The sequence below is a fragment of the Gordionus sp. m RMFG-2023 genome, chromosome 2, assembly GCF_954871325.1.
Source record: "Gordionus sp. m RMFG-2023 chromosome 2, tfGorSpeb1-WG-v2, whole genome shotgun sequence".
In the NCBI taxonomy this organism is placed as follows: Eukaryota; Metazoa; Nematomorpha; class Gordioida; order Chordodea; family Parachordodidae; genus Gordionus; species Gordionus sp. m RMFG-2023.
The window spans coordinates 26,558,399-26,574,720 of record NC_088776.1 but is presented as its reverse complement, the minus strand read 5'-3'; the positions used below and the strand labels follow the sequence as shown (position 1 = coordinate 26,574,720).

Sequence of the window (16,322 nt, the reverse complement as noted above, 5' to 3'; positions counted from 1 at the left end):
TATAAATTGATGCGTTAACTTTTATTTTTTCAATATGAAACATTTAAATTTAAAACAAAAAAAATTACTTGCTTTGTATTTACTACAAAGAAATAAAGGAAGGAAGAAGAGCAAGACGTCCAAAATATTTGTTAAAAGAAATCTTTTTTCGGAATATATTAATATTAAAGGCGATTTAACAAATTCGCAATTTTATAATTATACAAGAATGAGAAGAGCGACATTTTCTTATATACTGGAGCTCATATATGAGGATATTAATCCAAAAGTTACTAACTGTAACAAACAAATCGATGCTGAGTATTATTTAACTTAATTCCTATGATGGAAAGCTTTTCCATCACAGAGAATGTCTTCTTATGATCAGGATGCGCCTGATTCCAAATAACCTCTTCAGGTTCCAACATTTAAATCTTTTTGTTATTTCTTCATTCCATGATCTAAAATAATTAATAAATGATAATTTAATTATATATATTCTTACATTTTTGATGGTGTTTTCATTTCTCCACTTCAAAAAAATTTGAAAACGCAAGCAGGTTTACGTTTTGAAAAAAATAATTTAAATGAAAAACGGAAATGTGTTCAATTTGAACGAATGCATTTAAAATGCATTGCTTGCGTTTTGAAACGCAGCGTTGCAACGCACAATTTGTACGCACTATAAATGAGTTAAAGTTGGAAAATTGGAAAATATTTTTTTGAGCTCATTTTGATGAAGACCTGATTTTGCTGAAATGTATTCTCTTATTTGCAAAATACCTATCTTGTAATTTTCAGACAATTTTATCATGAACTTTTGCGATATTTATAGGTTATATCTTAAAGTTACACTGAAACTACACGGATTGCCTAAAAGTATGGCCTTATTACGCACATTACCGGTAATGTATAAAATAAATTGCAGTCGTTTTAAGTGGATTGGTAGCTAAGGTCATTGGTTAGAATCCCAATTTTAATCAATCATATTTTCTGAAACCAACCTTGGAAAGTGTTTAGGATTAAGGTTCGAAGGGTGGCAAGATATGGTAGAGTTAATATATATTAAAAATGATTTAATATATTCATTTTGACAATTTAATGATAATAAAAAAAAGGCTCTTAACAACACCCCCCCCCTCCATAAACAAATATAACATTTTTTATAATCAAATGATGCATTTATAAAAAAAAATTTGTCTAGCACGAAAAGTTTTATGTCATTTATTTTATATTTGATATGGTAAATATCGAAATTTGGTCGAAGATAATTTTATATACTAACTACATTTAATATAGGTAACAAAGAAATTTAAAAAATAATAAAAAGAAATTTTGATTTCACCGAAACCAATTATATTCTTCAATATAATACCACATATCAAACATCTTTTTATAAGATTGTGATTATACCATTTTCACTACAAGTAAATTATTTTAAATAATTTTTTATATTCTCGACTCATATTAATTTTTTAAATTCAGTTAGATTTAGTAATTAATAATTATTTGCCAAAATTTTCTAAATATTTTATCTGCCAAAATGAGACTGCTTGTTTTTTTATAATTTAATTTTTACTGGATAGGCTAATTCTTATTAATATTATTATTTTAGTAGATAAAATATTATATTACTTTGACTATTGCTATTTTTATTCAAGAACATTCATATTGATTGAGATAATGTTCCAAAATATTTTTCTATAAAAATCGTTTTATCATTAAAATAAAAACAATGACTTATATATGCCAATTTTAAAATATATGAATTTATTTTATTATTTTATAAGTATTTTTTGGGTTGAGACAAAAAATAATAAAGGGGATTGTAAAATTTTAATTATAATATAATATCATAAAAGATTTGCCATTTTCATTTTTTTGTTCTAACACCTATACAATATATTTTTGCCAAATAAGTTTCACTTGTGACCTATTCTCAGTGAAGATAGTATTTTTCTCCAGAGTTATTTTTTATCAAAACTATTTTTTGAAGAAGTTTGTAATAAACTGATTGACAAAATAAAATAATAGTTACCAAAATATGTTAAAGATAAAATCTATTTATTGAAGAATTTCCTTGTGTTATCTATAAAAAGGAAAATTATAAAATGAACGGGAATCTTTCGGTAGGAGATCCATTATGACAATGATAGGGCGAGTTAACCAACGTGCTATGGTAGGTAGGTATGTTTGTATGAAAATGCTATCATCTAAAATTTCTCAATATATTAATTTTTTGTTGCTCCGTTGAATGTTAAGGGCTTGGTTGAAGAGGGCCAGAGGATCAAGAATAGCCCAATACAAGTAATGGTCTCCCTTCCAGGTATTTGAATAATCCCATCGGGCGTTTAGTCTGATCTGAAGTTTTTTTGGTTTTGGGATCTAATGTCTGGGTCTCATAAAGACTGGGAAAGTTTTCAGAAGCAGCGTCTTTATTTGTTATGTTAAGCTGAAAAACCTGCCGCAGGTCTTAACAATTTTTCAAAATTTAATTTCAGGATATACTACCACAACATTTTTATATAAAGCTTTCTCCAAAATTGAATTTTGTTTTTATACATGATGCATTAAAATACAACTGTCCTAACCTGATTACAGATTTTCAAATTTTTATGTTTAAAAATAGCTATTGAAAGCTTTTAGCTCTTATTTATACAAAATAGACTTACCTACATCATTCTATTCAAATTTGGTTGATTATTTGGTAATTTACTATAATCAAATTTGTACGTAGCCTGAGATGAAATATATATAATTTTTTATTTTCAAATTTTAGTAAATCTATTGTAATATTTTATTTTTTTCTGTGCAATTCTTTCTTTATTTAAATGAATATAACTAAAATATGTTATAGTATAATAAAGGAAGGACATATATTATTTTTAACAAATTTTAAAAATAATTTTTTGGTTGATGAAAATTAAAAGTTCCATCTAAAATTTATATAGATTGCTTTATGCGAAACCTCAAATCTTCACAAAGTATATTAGTTTGAAAGACAATACGTGCCCCGAGCTAAAACCAACCAGTCTTCCCTATATATTTATATTTAAGAATCAAAACACATTTACTAAAATACTAATTTTTAACTCTTTTAAATCAACATATATTTCTTAAGTAGGTCTTGAAAGTAAGTGTAAAGTGATGAGGTATAAAATGATTTTTTTCAATATAGCTTGTACTTTTAATTATCACTATAAAATATCACTTTTTAAAATTTAATCTTAAATATATAATATACTTAGAAACATAATAAATATCAATCTTCTTATATAAAGTTTGAAAACTTGTTATTTTTGAAAATTTTAACACAATGACCTAAAAAAATTGGACTAAATTCTTTTTATAAAAAAAAATTAATAAATTTGTGTGCTAATTAGATTCAGAAATTAGCTTAAATTTCACATACATCACTTAAGGGGGATTGTTCCATATTCGGTCAAAAAAAAAGAAAGTCAGAGGATATTATATTTTATTGGAGAAAGTATTTTTTAAAAATACAAATATATTTTTTTTATTTAGGTCACTTTAAACTTTATAATATATATAGTATATTGTTTTAAATAAATAATTATTTTTCCTAAATTTTTTTGTACAAATTTCATTTTCTAGATAGACATTCAATATTACATAATATACCTAGAGTGGATGATTATTTAAGTCATATCGTTTTCATAAAAGTAAATATAAATATTTTTCATTCATTTTTCATTTTCTTGTTTAAAAACAATAACTTTTTAGAAATTAATAAACATTCAGCTATACGCCAAAGAAGATCCAAAGATGTATCCATCAGGATCTAATTTAATAAGGGAAAAAAACAACGGGAAAAACTTGACGGCAGTTTCTTTCATATGCTTTTTGATAGTTACTTTGGCATGCTGCATTATACTACCAATTTTTTATTATCAAATAGATGAAATCAAAGTTGAACACCAAAATTTGCTGACCAATTTGAAGCACAAACTCTTCCAAAATCAACAAACCATCAATTTTTTACATACAAAAATTTCCGAATTACGAGTTTATTTTAAAAAAAAATTTATAACTTAGGGAGTTATTTCTATAATTTTTTTGTTTGTCAATGTAGAAAGATGTAGGGGAACTAGCAGAATCTGAAACACCAGTCATTACAAGAAAGAAACGAAGTGTTTGGAATAGACCGAAAGCCCCCTTTTCGTATAGAGCTCCTGGTATAAGATAATCTTATTCTACGTTTACTTGTACTTAAATTAATAAAGAAGACATAAAATGTAATACTTTTCTAAAATAAATTTCCACTTTTTAATTCTTGGTACCCATTAAACACCCAGTACAATATATAACTAGTTATAATTTCTAATTTTATTTTTAATATTAGAGATTTATGTAATATTGCATGCAATAATACGTTCATCTTATATAAATTTAGCGGCATGCAAAGAATGCAAAGATGGAGAACCAGGCCCTATAGGCCCAGCGGGCAAAGATGGAATTCCAGGACGTAAAGGCACAGATGGTAAACCGGGAAATTCTGGTAAACCAGGAGGGGATGGAAATCCGGGAAGACCAGGACCAGATGGAGGGCAGGTAATATCTGGTTTAGATTTTAATATATGAAAAATTAAATAACAAAGAAATATTTTAAAGGTAAACAATTAAAGATAAGTTTATTTATAGTTCAGATTGCAATGAAAAAAATAATTAATTCAGTATTTATTTATATATACCTTTATTATATCTAATCTTAAAATTAAAGGGCCCTACTGGAGAACAAGGGTCAGATGGGAAACCAGGAGTTGATGGAAAATCTGGACAACCCGGATCTCCGGGTAACTCAGGAGATCCTGGAAAAGATGGTTTACCAGGTCAATCCATAACTACTCCGGTAATGTTCATCTATATTTTAAAAATATATATTATTTCTCAATCTTTTAATTTTATTTGATCGTAAATGGTGTATTTCAGTACATATTTTTTTGCCAATTTTTCTAAATTATTTCTAAATTATTTCTAAATAAGTTTAAATATCCGACTTACTGACAATGTATTTAGATATAGAGTCGGTTTCAATCTAGGGTTTTTTTATTAAGAATTTATATTTATTTATTATTTTGAATAAGTGAATAAGAATCAAAATCAATGTTATTAATCTCATTTTATATAATATCCTTCCTCTTCTTTTTTATTTAGCATCCATAATCTAGTTTCTAAGTAAAACACAAATTTAACTTAGATTGGGTTATCTTTTAATATTCTTATAGCCATCACTAGGTGCTCCTCTTTTTAAAAAAACACTATTTTACTGATAAATTGCAGTCAAATTTAAAATTTTTTGAATAAATATTTAATCAACAGATTTTAACTGGACTCTTTCCCAAGTACCTGCAAGATCTGGCGGGCTAGATCTTCTTTCACTCCATCTTATATCATTATTTTCTTTTATTGCCTCTAGATTGATGAACAGCTTCATGATATCTAGTTTCATTTCACTAACCAACCTTTTATTAGTTAATACATGGCCCGAAAGTATTTCGGTAGACACCCTTTATCCATCAGTTATTAACCATAAATAAATTTCCAACCCCTTATAGATAACTTTCTTGCCGACATACTATCCAATCCCCCATTAGATTTGATACAATTGTTTCAGTTCGACGACAGACTAGGGGGAATGGTTGGAGGCCTTTCCAATTTCAAACCTTGGTAATCTCTTATCAGATGAGCAATTGAGAGTAGCCATAGGTTTACACAATTAGGATGTGGCATTGTCAACCCACACAATTGTACTGATTACAACACTTTGATCATCTCTAAGGGAATGCAAGGACTTAATTGTTAATATAGTCAAGGCCGCTATGTCATACTTCAATCAATCTAATAATAAGTTGAATCCTAAAAGCTGTTCACATCCTAAACATTTTCGAACCTACTAATCTATCATCAGAGGATAGTCTGAGACCACATGGATTGTCTACAATCTCTTGGGAGTCAGGCAAATTCTTTTATTTTGGACTTCATTTGTGTCTCATCTTTCCCATCAGATAAAAATTCGAATCCTTTACTAACATCCGAAACAAGGAAAACAAATATTTAAAATAATGCTAAAAAATTTACTAATGAATCAAGAGGATTTCTCTTTTTACGTCAATGCAAATTGATATGTTCAAATATAACTATGGCTCTTTTTGGAAACCCAACTAAAAAATAGTTAATATTTTAACCGTCTATGATAAGATTTTTATATTATTATATTTTTGAATATTATTTGTTTTGAAAGTAGATATTATTATTTTTTATATATTGTTTTTATAATGTTATGATACATCATATTTATTTTAAAATTTTTTAAAGATTAACGCGACAAAAAAATGGTCATAAAATTTAAAAATTTATAGTAGCATATAATATTTATCTCCAAAATAGAAATTATTTTAATCCTTTTTTTGCATCAAAATAATATTTCATACTAAAGGGTCTGGAGGGAAAATCAGGAATTCCTGGCACCCCTGGAACGCCAGGTCGAAAAGGTAATGATGGAAAGCCTGGGATTAACGGGATTGATGGTAAACCGGGAAGTGCTGGAGGACCAGGCATAAAAGTTTTACAAAATAAATCTATAACAAATGTTTTTTTATATTGGTAAAATTATATCCAATGCAAATTGTCTAATTTGAGTATTTGACATGACTGTATTTTCAAACTTGAGCGAAAATTTTTGGTTCAAAGCGATTTCTTAATAAACCTAATAAATGAATAAAGAATGTATATCTAATATATATTATGTAGCCCAACATTTTATAAATAAACTAGGGTCCCACAGGAAGTTCTGGAAAAGACGGGCAATCTGGAGCTGCTGGAAATCCAGGTAAAGATGGAACTCCAGGAAACGATGGAATACCTGGGAAAGATGGTATTCCCGGGAAGTTAGGGCCCAAAGTAACTTATCAATGTTATACAATACCTTATTTATAAAACAATAAATTTCATTGATGAAAGTATAAGATTAGAATAATATTCACTAACTGCTGATGCATTGTGTTTAGAATTGAACTCAATTAACTCATATTTTCTAGAACTTTTCAAATATTTTTAAATAAGGGACCTCCTGGCAATCAAGGTCACGACGGAAAACAGGGACCCAATGGATCTCCAGGGAATGATGGCTTACCAGGGAAAGAAGGAGAACCAGGAAAAGACGGCATACCTGGCGATGATGGCATTCCAGTAAAAAAAATAAATATTTCTTTTTTAAAAAATCTTAACAACTTAAATATGGGAAAATTAACTAATAACTTATAAACTACTTAAAACTAGGAAAATCTCAATTTATTTTAACCTGTGTGCAAATAAGGTAATAACATATAAAAATACTAATTATATTTTAAAAAATCTGTCACTTAAAATTATAATTTATTTCGACAAAATAATTACAACAAAGGGTGAACCAGGAATTCCAGGTAAGAGTAGAGATGGAATAGATGCAACACCTGGCAGAGATGGGATCCCCGGTCCTGATGGAAACCCTGGTAGAGATGGAGAATCAGGCTCTGACGGCTCACCAGGGCTCAGAGGCGATGATGGATTGGATGGAAAAGATGGTCCTTAATTGCCATTTAAATTACATACATTGTGAAATCTGAATAAATTTGTAACTAACCGCTATATTTTTCCTTACAAATTAGATCTAAGGAAAATTTAATAAGTAGAAAATTCTTTAATATTCTAACCTTTTAATAATGGTGAATTATTTTTTGCAATTAAAAATGCTTTTTATCTGGATAAATCTCACAAAATTTTAATTTACTTCTATTTTAAAGAAATTTAATCTTCCTGAAACCAAAATTCAACCATAAGCTGGAATTGAGTCCCATGAATTCTCCTGTCAGATTGAATAAATTTCACATTTAAATGATCAAAAATAATAAATATTTGGATTGTTTAAAAAAATTTACAAAAAGTTATAAAATAAATATAAAAGTCTTTCTTTGAGAATAGCGTAATTGTAATATGCAATTTCATTTGATAAATAATAGGTATTCAGGGTAAAAATGGGATTGACGGAGAGCCAGGACGGGATGGAGAATCTGGCAAACCAGGTTTATCAATTACTGGACCAGGAATAAGTGGCATACCCGGATCTCCGGGTAAAGATGGTGTAGATGGAGCACCAGGTGAACCTGGTAATGATGGAAAATCTGGAAAGGATGGTTTACCTGGAAGAGATGGGGATAATGGGTTGGCAGGAGAACCGGTTAAAATTATTAAATTATCAATTACCTGAAACGATTTAATTAAAAAATTAACCAGCTACATAGCTATAGTACACATACGAATACATATGATAATTTTTTAGACTTTTATAATTCACATGATTCACTATTGTAAATAACAAATTATGAAAGTAATTTAATATATGAATATCAGGGTCTATCCGGAGATAGGGGTAATGATGGAAGACCTGGTGGTCCTGGTAGGAAGGGTGAAGTAGGCCCAGTGGGCGAACAAGGAGCAAGGGGACATGAAGGCCCTAGAGGTTTTCATGGTAAAGATGGGTACCCAGGGAAAGACGGAATACCTGGAACAAGAGGACTTCCTGGAGCCCCTGTAATAAATAAATTCATTTATTATCTCTCAATTTTTTCAGCAAACAATAAAAAATAAATTTTTTGATTAAACTGTATCAAGCAAAATTATATTATGAAAACTTATATCCTCTTCCATTATGAATCTTACTTGTTGAAACAATGCTTAAGGGGGACGATGGTAATCCAGGCAACGATGGTAGACCAGGTGAAAAGGGGATCACAGGTATATCTGGCAACCCAGGCAGAAGGGGCATTCCTGGAAATGATGGTAAGCCTGGAAAAGTTGGTAAGGCGGGAAATTCTGGAAAGAACGACAAATGTGACTGCGGCTCTACTGTTCTACCAAAAGGAGATGGCGCTATTACTTATATACGATACGGTAGAAGGGGGTGTCCTCATACTGCTGAATTATTATACAATGGTATTAAACATTTTTTTAAATTAAAAATATTTGTATCTTAGAGGTGGCCTACTCTTTCTCCTCTAGCGGGAATAATATCATTTCCCCCCCCCCCTCATATAACAAATGATATAAAATTGATTCTTATGATAAAATATTGGTAGGATAGATAAATTATTCAGTCTATCTTAAATTATTTAGCACAATAAGTCTATCAAGTTTTAATATCCTATAAAGTATAAAGATATTTCATAGCATTAGCAAAAATCGTATGGCAACACAATATATATATTCAGAAAAGTAAATTCGATTTGGTGAGCGAGCATTGTCGTTAAAAAATATAAAAGGGGCTAAATTAACTTCTTCAGAAGAGAGCTAAATTAAACTTCTTCAGATAGTAACATATTGTTTATATCTTTATAGTTTAGAGGGCTTTGCAATATTAAAGGAATGTTAAATAGGAATTCAAAATCGGTTTGATAATTGATGAATAGTTATTCATTGAGTTAATATCTATATCACATATACAATAGTAATATAGTTCTATACGTTAATATAAAATAATTTCCAAATCTGACAAGATTTATTATCATCCGCCTCATCACCAATTTTTTTTTTGTAATTTTAATCCTTTTTTCAATAAAATTGGCCTTGTTCTGAAAATATTTTTAATATAGAATCACTTCGGATGTAAAATTTTCCTTAATAGATTTTATCATGACTATAATGTGACAGTGAGAAATCAGATTTCATTGTTCTTCGAACAAAGCTTATTAAATTTAGTATGCTATTATACCACTTATTGGGGTGAGATAAATATAATGTTTTTGATTTTATTAGAAAGGCAACATGCTAAAGCTAGTTATACCTTTGTTTTGCTGGTATAAGGCAAGTCAGATCAACTTTTTTTTTACTGAAATGAATCTTATATTAGATGCATAACCTCACTGTAAGATTAAATAGATACTTCTGACTGATCCATCACCCCTAAGGAATTAATATGTTATTGGAAAGGGGTGCTCCTCTTCTGATGCCAAATTTGTTTCAACAAAAATTGGCCTAAAATTTTCTTTCTCAAATTTTGCATATAACTAGGGTTTAAATTATTCTCTAAAATATATTAATTAAGTATATATTTAGTACCTTTAATGTGAACAAATATTTGGAACAAATTTGTAAATCTATACTAATTTTAAGTTATTGTTTCATAAAATTTTATCTCAAAATTTGCCTAAATGAGCAATAAATAAATTTGCAACTACACTTTTATTCATTTGTATTAATTAATAGTTTATTATTTAAAAAATTTATTCTTACTAAGTGCGAGTTTTGCATATCTCTTATTTATTATTGTTCTATAACCTACTTAGCAAAATTGATTTTTTTTAGATTATAAATTACTAATACAAATGTATAAAATATAATCGTAAAGATTTTTTATTGTGCATATAAAGCAATTTTTTGATATATTTATGATACATTAACTTAAAATAAGTATATTTAGATTTTAAAATACATTTAAACCTGTCTAATTTGAGCACCGTTTGTAGAGGTCTCCAGAGGCTGTCAGTAGCCGGACCCAACCTTCGGGTCAAGTTCGGACACATATGATTTTTTGTGTTCGGGCTGGGCTCCGGGTTGGGATGTGCCGACCCGAAACCCAACCTGACCCGATAAATTTATATAAATATTTTTAATATATGATGTCAATATGAATAACATTAACATGCCATTTTCAATTATTATTTTACATATATTATTTTTTTACACAAAATCAGTTTACCAAACTATTTTTATTATATTTATGTGTATTACATACTTTATTTACATCACTATCAGGTTAATTAGACTTTCCCAATTTAAGTTTTTTGGCTCTTAAGTTCTCAGCTATCCCTGCTACCTCAGCAGTAAAAGATCGCTTTCAGGGGGCTAGTAGGGCCTTTGAAGATTGGAGGACTTATTTAAAACCTGAAAAATTCGACTCCTCATTATTTATATTGAAATTTTTTTAAATCGGGCTCGAGTCGGCTTGGATTGTGAAAAATTCACTTTGCATATTTCTAACCGTTGGAACCAAAATTTTTGCTCAAGACTTTTTACTTTTTATAAAAAAACATTTATCCATCTGTTATTCTTAGTTTAGCAAAAAGTGAGATTATATGCAATCATTTTAAAATATTTTTTTTAAATTAATTAAATCATAAGTAAAATTTTGTATATATAGCGTCAATGTGTTTTTTCCAGCCATGTGTTATTTTTTCAACTTTAAATCATTTTTCGAGCACGTATTTTTAAATATAAAAATCTGTTTTTACCGGAAATGTATTCCATAATGTTTGAAATACCTATCTTATGAATTTTAGACCGTTTTGCCGAACCATTGATAAATTTATATAAAAAATGTATGGAAAAACTAATACAAATTATATTAAGTTCAAACGTTTATGGCAAAATTGTCCGAAATTCAAAAGGTAGGAATTTTAAACATGATGGAATTAATTTTGGTAAAATCTGATTCAGATTTTTAAATTTAAAAAACCGTGCTTAGAAAATGATTTTAAAGTTGAAAAATAACACATTTGTCGGAAAAAACAAAATTTATACAAATAAATTTGTACAAAATAAGAATAAAAATTTTTTATAAAATAAGATAAGATGTTATCTTTTTTGGTAAAATATGTTTTATTTGCATGGCGTTTGATGATGTCTTCTTTGGATTTATGAATATTATGAACAGTTCTTTCAGAAATATTAAAACTTTTCTTTTTGAGTGTGATGATTTTAAAATTTAGGAAATCTAAATTTTTCGATAACTCGTCATATCTTTATTAATTTTGCCATTTGATATAAATAGTTTTAGAAAGATGATAAATTTTATAATATAAATTAATGAATAAATGCAAAAACAACAAAAGTCTACTTAGAGGTACGCAAATGGACAAAAAATTAAAAATCTGTCAATTTTCAAAGTAGATGTTGCCCAGTTTATCAAAGCATTTTCTAATAGTAGTTAATAGGAATTTGAGAGACATACCCGATTATCAAGAGCCCAAATCAGAACGGCTTGACTGCATGTTACAAATATTTGTTTATAAGAAGCTACTAAATATATACTTCGCTAATCTATTTTATCAAATTAATCAAAAATTTCTGAATAAACACTCATCAAATAAAGGATAATTTTCTAATTCGCTCATTATCTTTGATGGGCGAATTGCTAGTGAAATTTAATTATTTATACATACACAGTATATCCCGTATTTTGTTGAAAGTAGAAAGATAAGGTCAAATTAAAGAGAGCTCTCGGAAAATAACAATATATATGAAAATGTGATGATTAATTTGGAATCAAATAAACAATTTAAAAGAAATAAAATATAGGTTAGATGGCAAGGTTGAAAATAAATAAGGGTGAAATCCATAAAACACCTGCGATATAAAAATCGAGGGTAATTATAGTTGTCCCTGAGTACTAGAGTGGGAAAAAATTATCAAGATAAATTAGGACATGAAAAAATTTAAAATCAAATTTAAAATAAGCATGCCTTTGTACCCCTTTAACATAATTAATCCCTTTAAAATAAAATTACCCTCCTTAGTAAATTTATTTTTTGATTTTATTTATTATTAATTTAAGTTAAATTTATTTTCTTTTTTACTCGCTAATCTCTATAATAAATATAATAAATTCTCTTAAAAAATAACAGAAATAAAAACTTGAATAAATACTATTATATATAAGGTGCTTATAGATGGCGCATATAAGTAGATATACATATTATATTTAGAAAATATGATTTGCTACATTTTATTCACTTCTAATAGTAACCTTTAATCGATAAAGGTATTTGAAAAAAGTTTTAAATATAATCTAAGCTGACTAAGATATGCTATATATTGAATTAATAATATTAATGTACATGTTAAACTTCTACAAAAATATTTCTGCTATGTTCAAATTAATTATTAGATTATTACAAATACGAATAATAATATATTCACTTCGAAAATTTGAATAAGAAAAATGAAAATATATTATCTATCAAATAATTTTATTCCTATAATTTTAAGCTATTCGAATTATTCATAAATATTGGAAATTATATTTAAATGTTTGAAATTATTCGTAAATATTTAAATTTTATAAACATATTCAAAATTATTTACAAATTCAGAATTATTCGTAGATGAAGCTACATGTTCCTTTAGGAATTTTTTTAATCTTATTTTCACATAAAATCGTTTTTTTTAAATTTTAATAATACATTTTTTCACATTTGAAAATATTTGTATTTAATTTTCGAATCAAATAATGTTATCTCATAGAATATAAAAGTAATTTATTCGTAGTTATATGAATACATAAAAATGCAAATATTCGATTTGATTCCTCATTTTTTAGGTATAAATCGGAGAGGGAATTTTAAAAGAATGAAAAGAAAATAATAAATTAACATTAGGCTATATAATTTCCTTATTTGATACATTTTTTTTTTACTATCAAATAAAATTATATTAAAATTAACATATCTAATATAAAATAAAATAATTAAAATAATAGGAAAATGCATACATATGAAGATAATATATATAAATTAAGCAGATTGTATATTTAGATGATTCACACACTGCAAATAATTTACATTAAAACATGTTTTTCTTTTAATGCCTCAAACCTTAAATAACTGCATTCATTTTAATGGCGCACAGATTAAAGAACCGTGAAAGGTTTAAGATAACTATTAGAATACTATAATTGTTACAGTATATTAAAATAATATATTTCTAGAATATTTTTTTTAAAAATTAAATTTTTTTAATTGGCTGTCTATCAAAAAATAAAACCATTCCGTCATAGAACCCAGTTTCCCAGGGTAGGTCTTGTCATGACTGCCTTGTCTCTTTATATAATAATTTTATTTTATATGGAATTCTTTTATTATGTATATAGCTTAAAAATATTTCTAATTAAATAAATTATTATGTATTTTTTAATATTTTGATTTTAACTATTATACTAGATAATATTATATCTATAATTAGTAGAACTTAAGTGTTACTAATCGATAAATTGAAATTAAATAATAAACTTAAGTATAAGGTATTAAAAATAGATTATTTACTTTTTAAGCCTTTTATAAACTTAGGATAAAACAAGATATTATAATCGAACGAGATTATTATTTATAAATCGTATTTAAACAAACAGGTCACGTCGGCACAGGTCATTACTTTTATACTGGAAGTGGAGGTGATTACCAATGCTTACCAACAAGCCCTGAATTTTTGTCTTATACTGATGCCTTTGATTCTAAGTCCAAAATATTTGGTGCCGTCTTCAAACTAGGCTATGGTAGTCCAGTGAGATCGGGTTCGTCTTTAGACGGCTTAACAGTCACTTGCGCAGTGTGTCACGCCCGTAGAAATGCCTTGCTAATGATGCCTGGGGATTCCAAGTGTCCGGACAATTTTGTCAAAGAGTATGACGGGTTCCTCATGTCCGCCAATATTAGGCACACTCGCACGAGTTATGTTTGCGTTGATTCCGACCCAGAAGGGGAAACCAATAACCAGGACGATTTTGGCGGGGCAGCTATTTACATAGTCGAGAGTGAATGCGGTAATCTACCTTGTCATAAATATCCTAGCGGGTATGAAATTCCATGCGTCGTTTGCACGCGTTAAAATGTTAAAAATATTGCTATGATCTGATTTCTACATAAATTCTCCAGTTTTTATTTTCAATAAATTGATTTTAAAAAAACATTTGATTTATTGATTTAAAAGTTTAGCGTAAAATTCTATAAATTTAATAAATCAACATATTCAAAGAGATTATTGTCTTATTTTTATATTTTTAATTATCATTATCTAGCACTTATATAGTAGCATTTCAATTGTATTGTCTATATAATTATTTATTATTAGTGATAATCAAATTTTATTATATAAATGTTTACCATAATTAGTAAATTCATGTTTGTACTTACCAATTTTATAATAAAATATTAGAATAAATCAACATGAACATTTACTTAGTCAGATTTGATAATATTATAAATGATTCTGGTAATTAACTTCAACAGGCGCGTACGCAGAAATTTGGTCTGGGGGAGGGGGGGATAATAAAATTTTTTAAGAAATATTATTGTTATTTAAAAATATTAAGCATAAATTTATTAGGCCTAATAACTTTTCTAATACACAATTTTAAATTGATGTGAATTACAAAAAAATTATATATATAAACCCGCATTGAAAAACTATAAAATAAATGTGAATTATAAAATATAAAGTGAACACGATATGAATCACTTAAATGACCCAAAATTGAAATTTGAATTTTTTGATCCTTTAAAAATATATAAAGTATAAAAAATTAAAATGTTGGAAATATAAATTAATACACAAAAAGTTTCTTAGGAATAATTGTATTTTGTATGTTATGAGCTAATTTTTCAATTGTCTATCCTTGCTTGGCGTTAAATGCCTGTGAATATTCAAAAGATCCAAATCATTCAAGCTACTTTCAGAAGTTTTATTTTATAGGTATATTTTCAGAGATTTGCAGGCCCGGCCCTCGATTCGGACCGTATTTTAATTTTTTTAAACATACCCGGGCTGGGCCCGATATTTTTTTTAAAAAAACACCTGGGGTGGGCCTGAAAATTTTTTAAAAAAATCTGGGTCGTGCCCTGCAAATGGTACCTCTGCAGGGCTCTGTTATTCTTCTTAAAAAAGAGAATGTTCTCTAGTTAATCTTTTAATCATAGTTATTCAGCTAATTATTTTTTTTTCTATCACCATCTGAAAAAGGTTGGAAAGGCTTTTGTGGAAGTAATATCTGCGGATTTGTAAGTGCTGCATGATGAATTAAAAACCATTCATTTATTTGGGTTATATATGTATCTAAGAGAGGGGACATTTGTTTTATAATACTATTCTACTGATCCTATATTAATGTTTTGACGATGAGCTTGATTGCTGCAAGTCGAGGGGGGAAAATATTAAACACGTATAGCTCTGCTTTTGACTCAACAATAACATATAAAATATGAAATTCTTCATCAACATTAGCTCTAATTTCCTTGAGTTCTAATAAAATGCTTTCCGCTATTCTCATCTTCTTAATCAAGTCAATGTCATGTTTTTGAAAAGATTACATAAAATAGTTGTATAATTAAATAATACATTCTAATGAGAAAAAAAATTTGGAATAAGTATTGAATCCAATAATTTTCTTGCTTCTGAAGAAATATATTTCAGTAATAGCATTAATAATCGGCTCTTCTAACTCCTCCATAGAAGCTGTTACTGCTTGATGGCGGAGACTCGATCTCGTTGGGCAAGCTTGCAATTTCTTTCTCCCTGTT

The 16,322-nt window shown here is 27.7% G+C and overlaps 1 protein-coding gene across 1 annotated transcript; it reads left to right on the top strand.

Annotated features, from left to right (window-relative positions):
* The first annotated feature begins 208 nt into the window (after positions 1-208).
* Positions 209-14,674, top strand: LOC135924220 (collagen alpha-1(III) chain-like). The gene is made up of 14 exons (XM_065459268.1): positions 209-300; positions 815-884; positions 3,724-4,005; positions 4,073-4,175; positions 4,394-4,551; positions 4,721-4,849; positions 6,437-6,562; positions 6,775-6,900; positions 7,063-7,188; positions 7,403-7,562; positions 7,998-8,215; positions 8,389-8,568; positions 8,718-8,970; positions 14,159-14,674. Exons 1-14 carry the CDS (start codon positions 209-211, stop codon positions 14,632-14,634), a joined length of 2,499 nt encoding a protein of 832 aa, XP_065315340.1. The 3' UTR covers positions 14,635-14,674.
* The last annotated feature ends 1,648 nt before the right edge of the window (positions 14,675-16,322 follow it).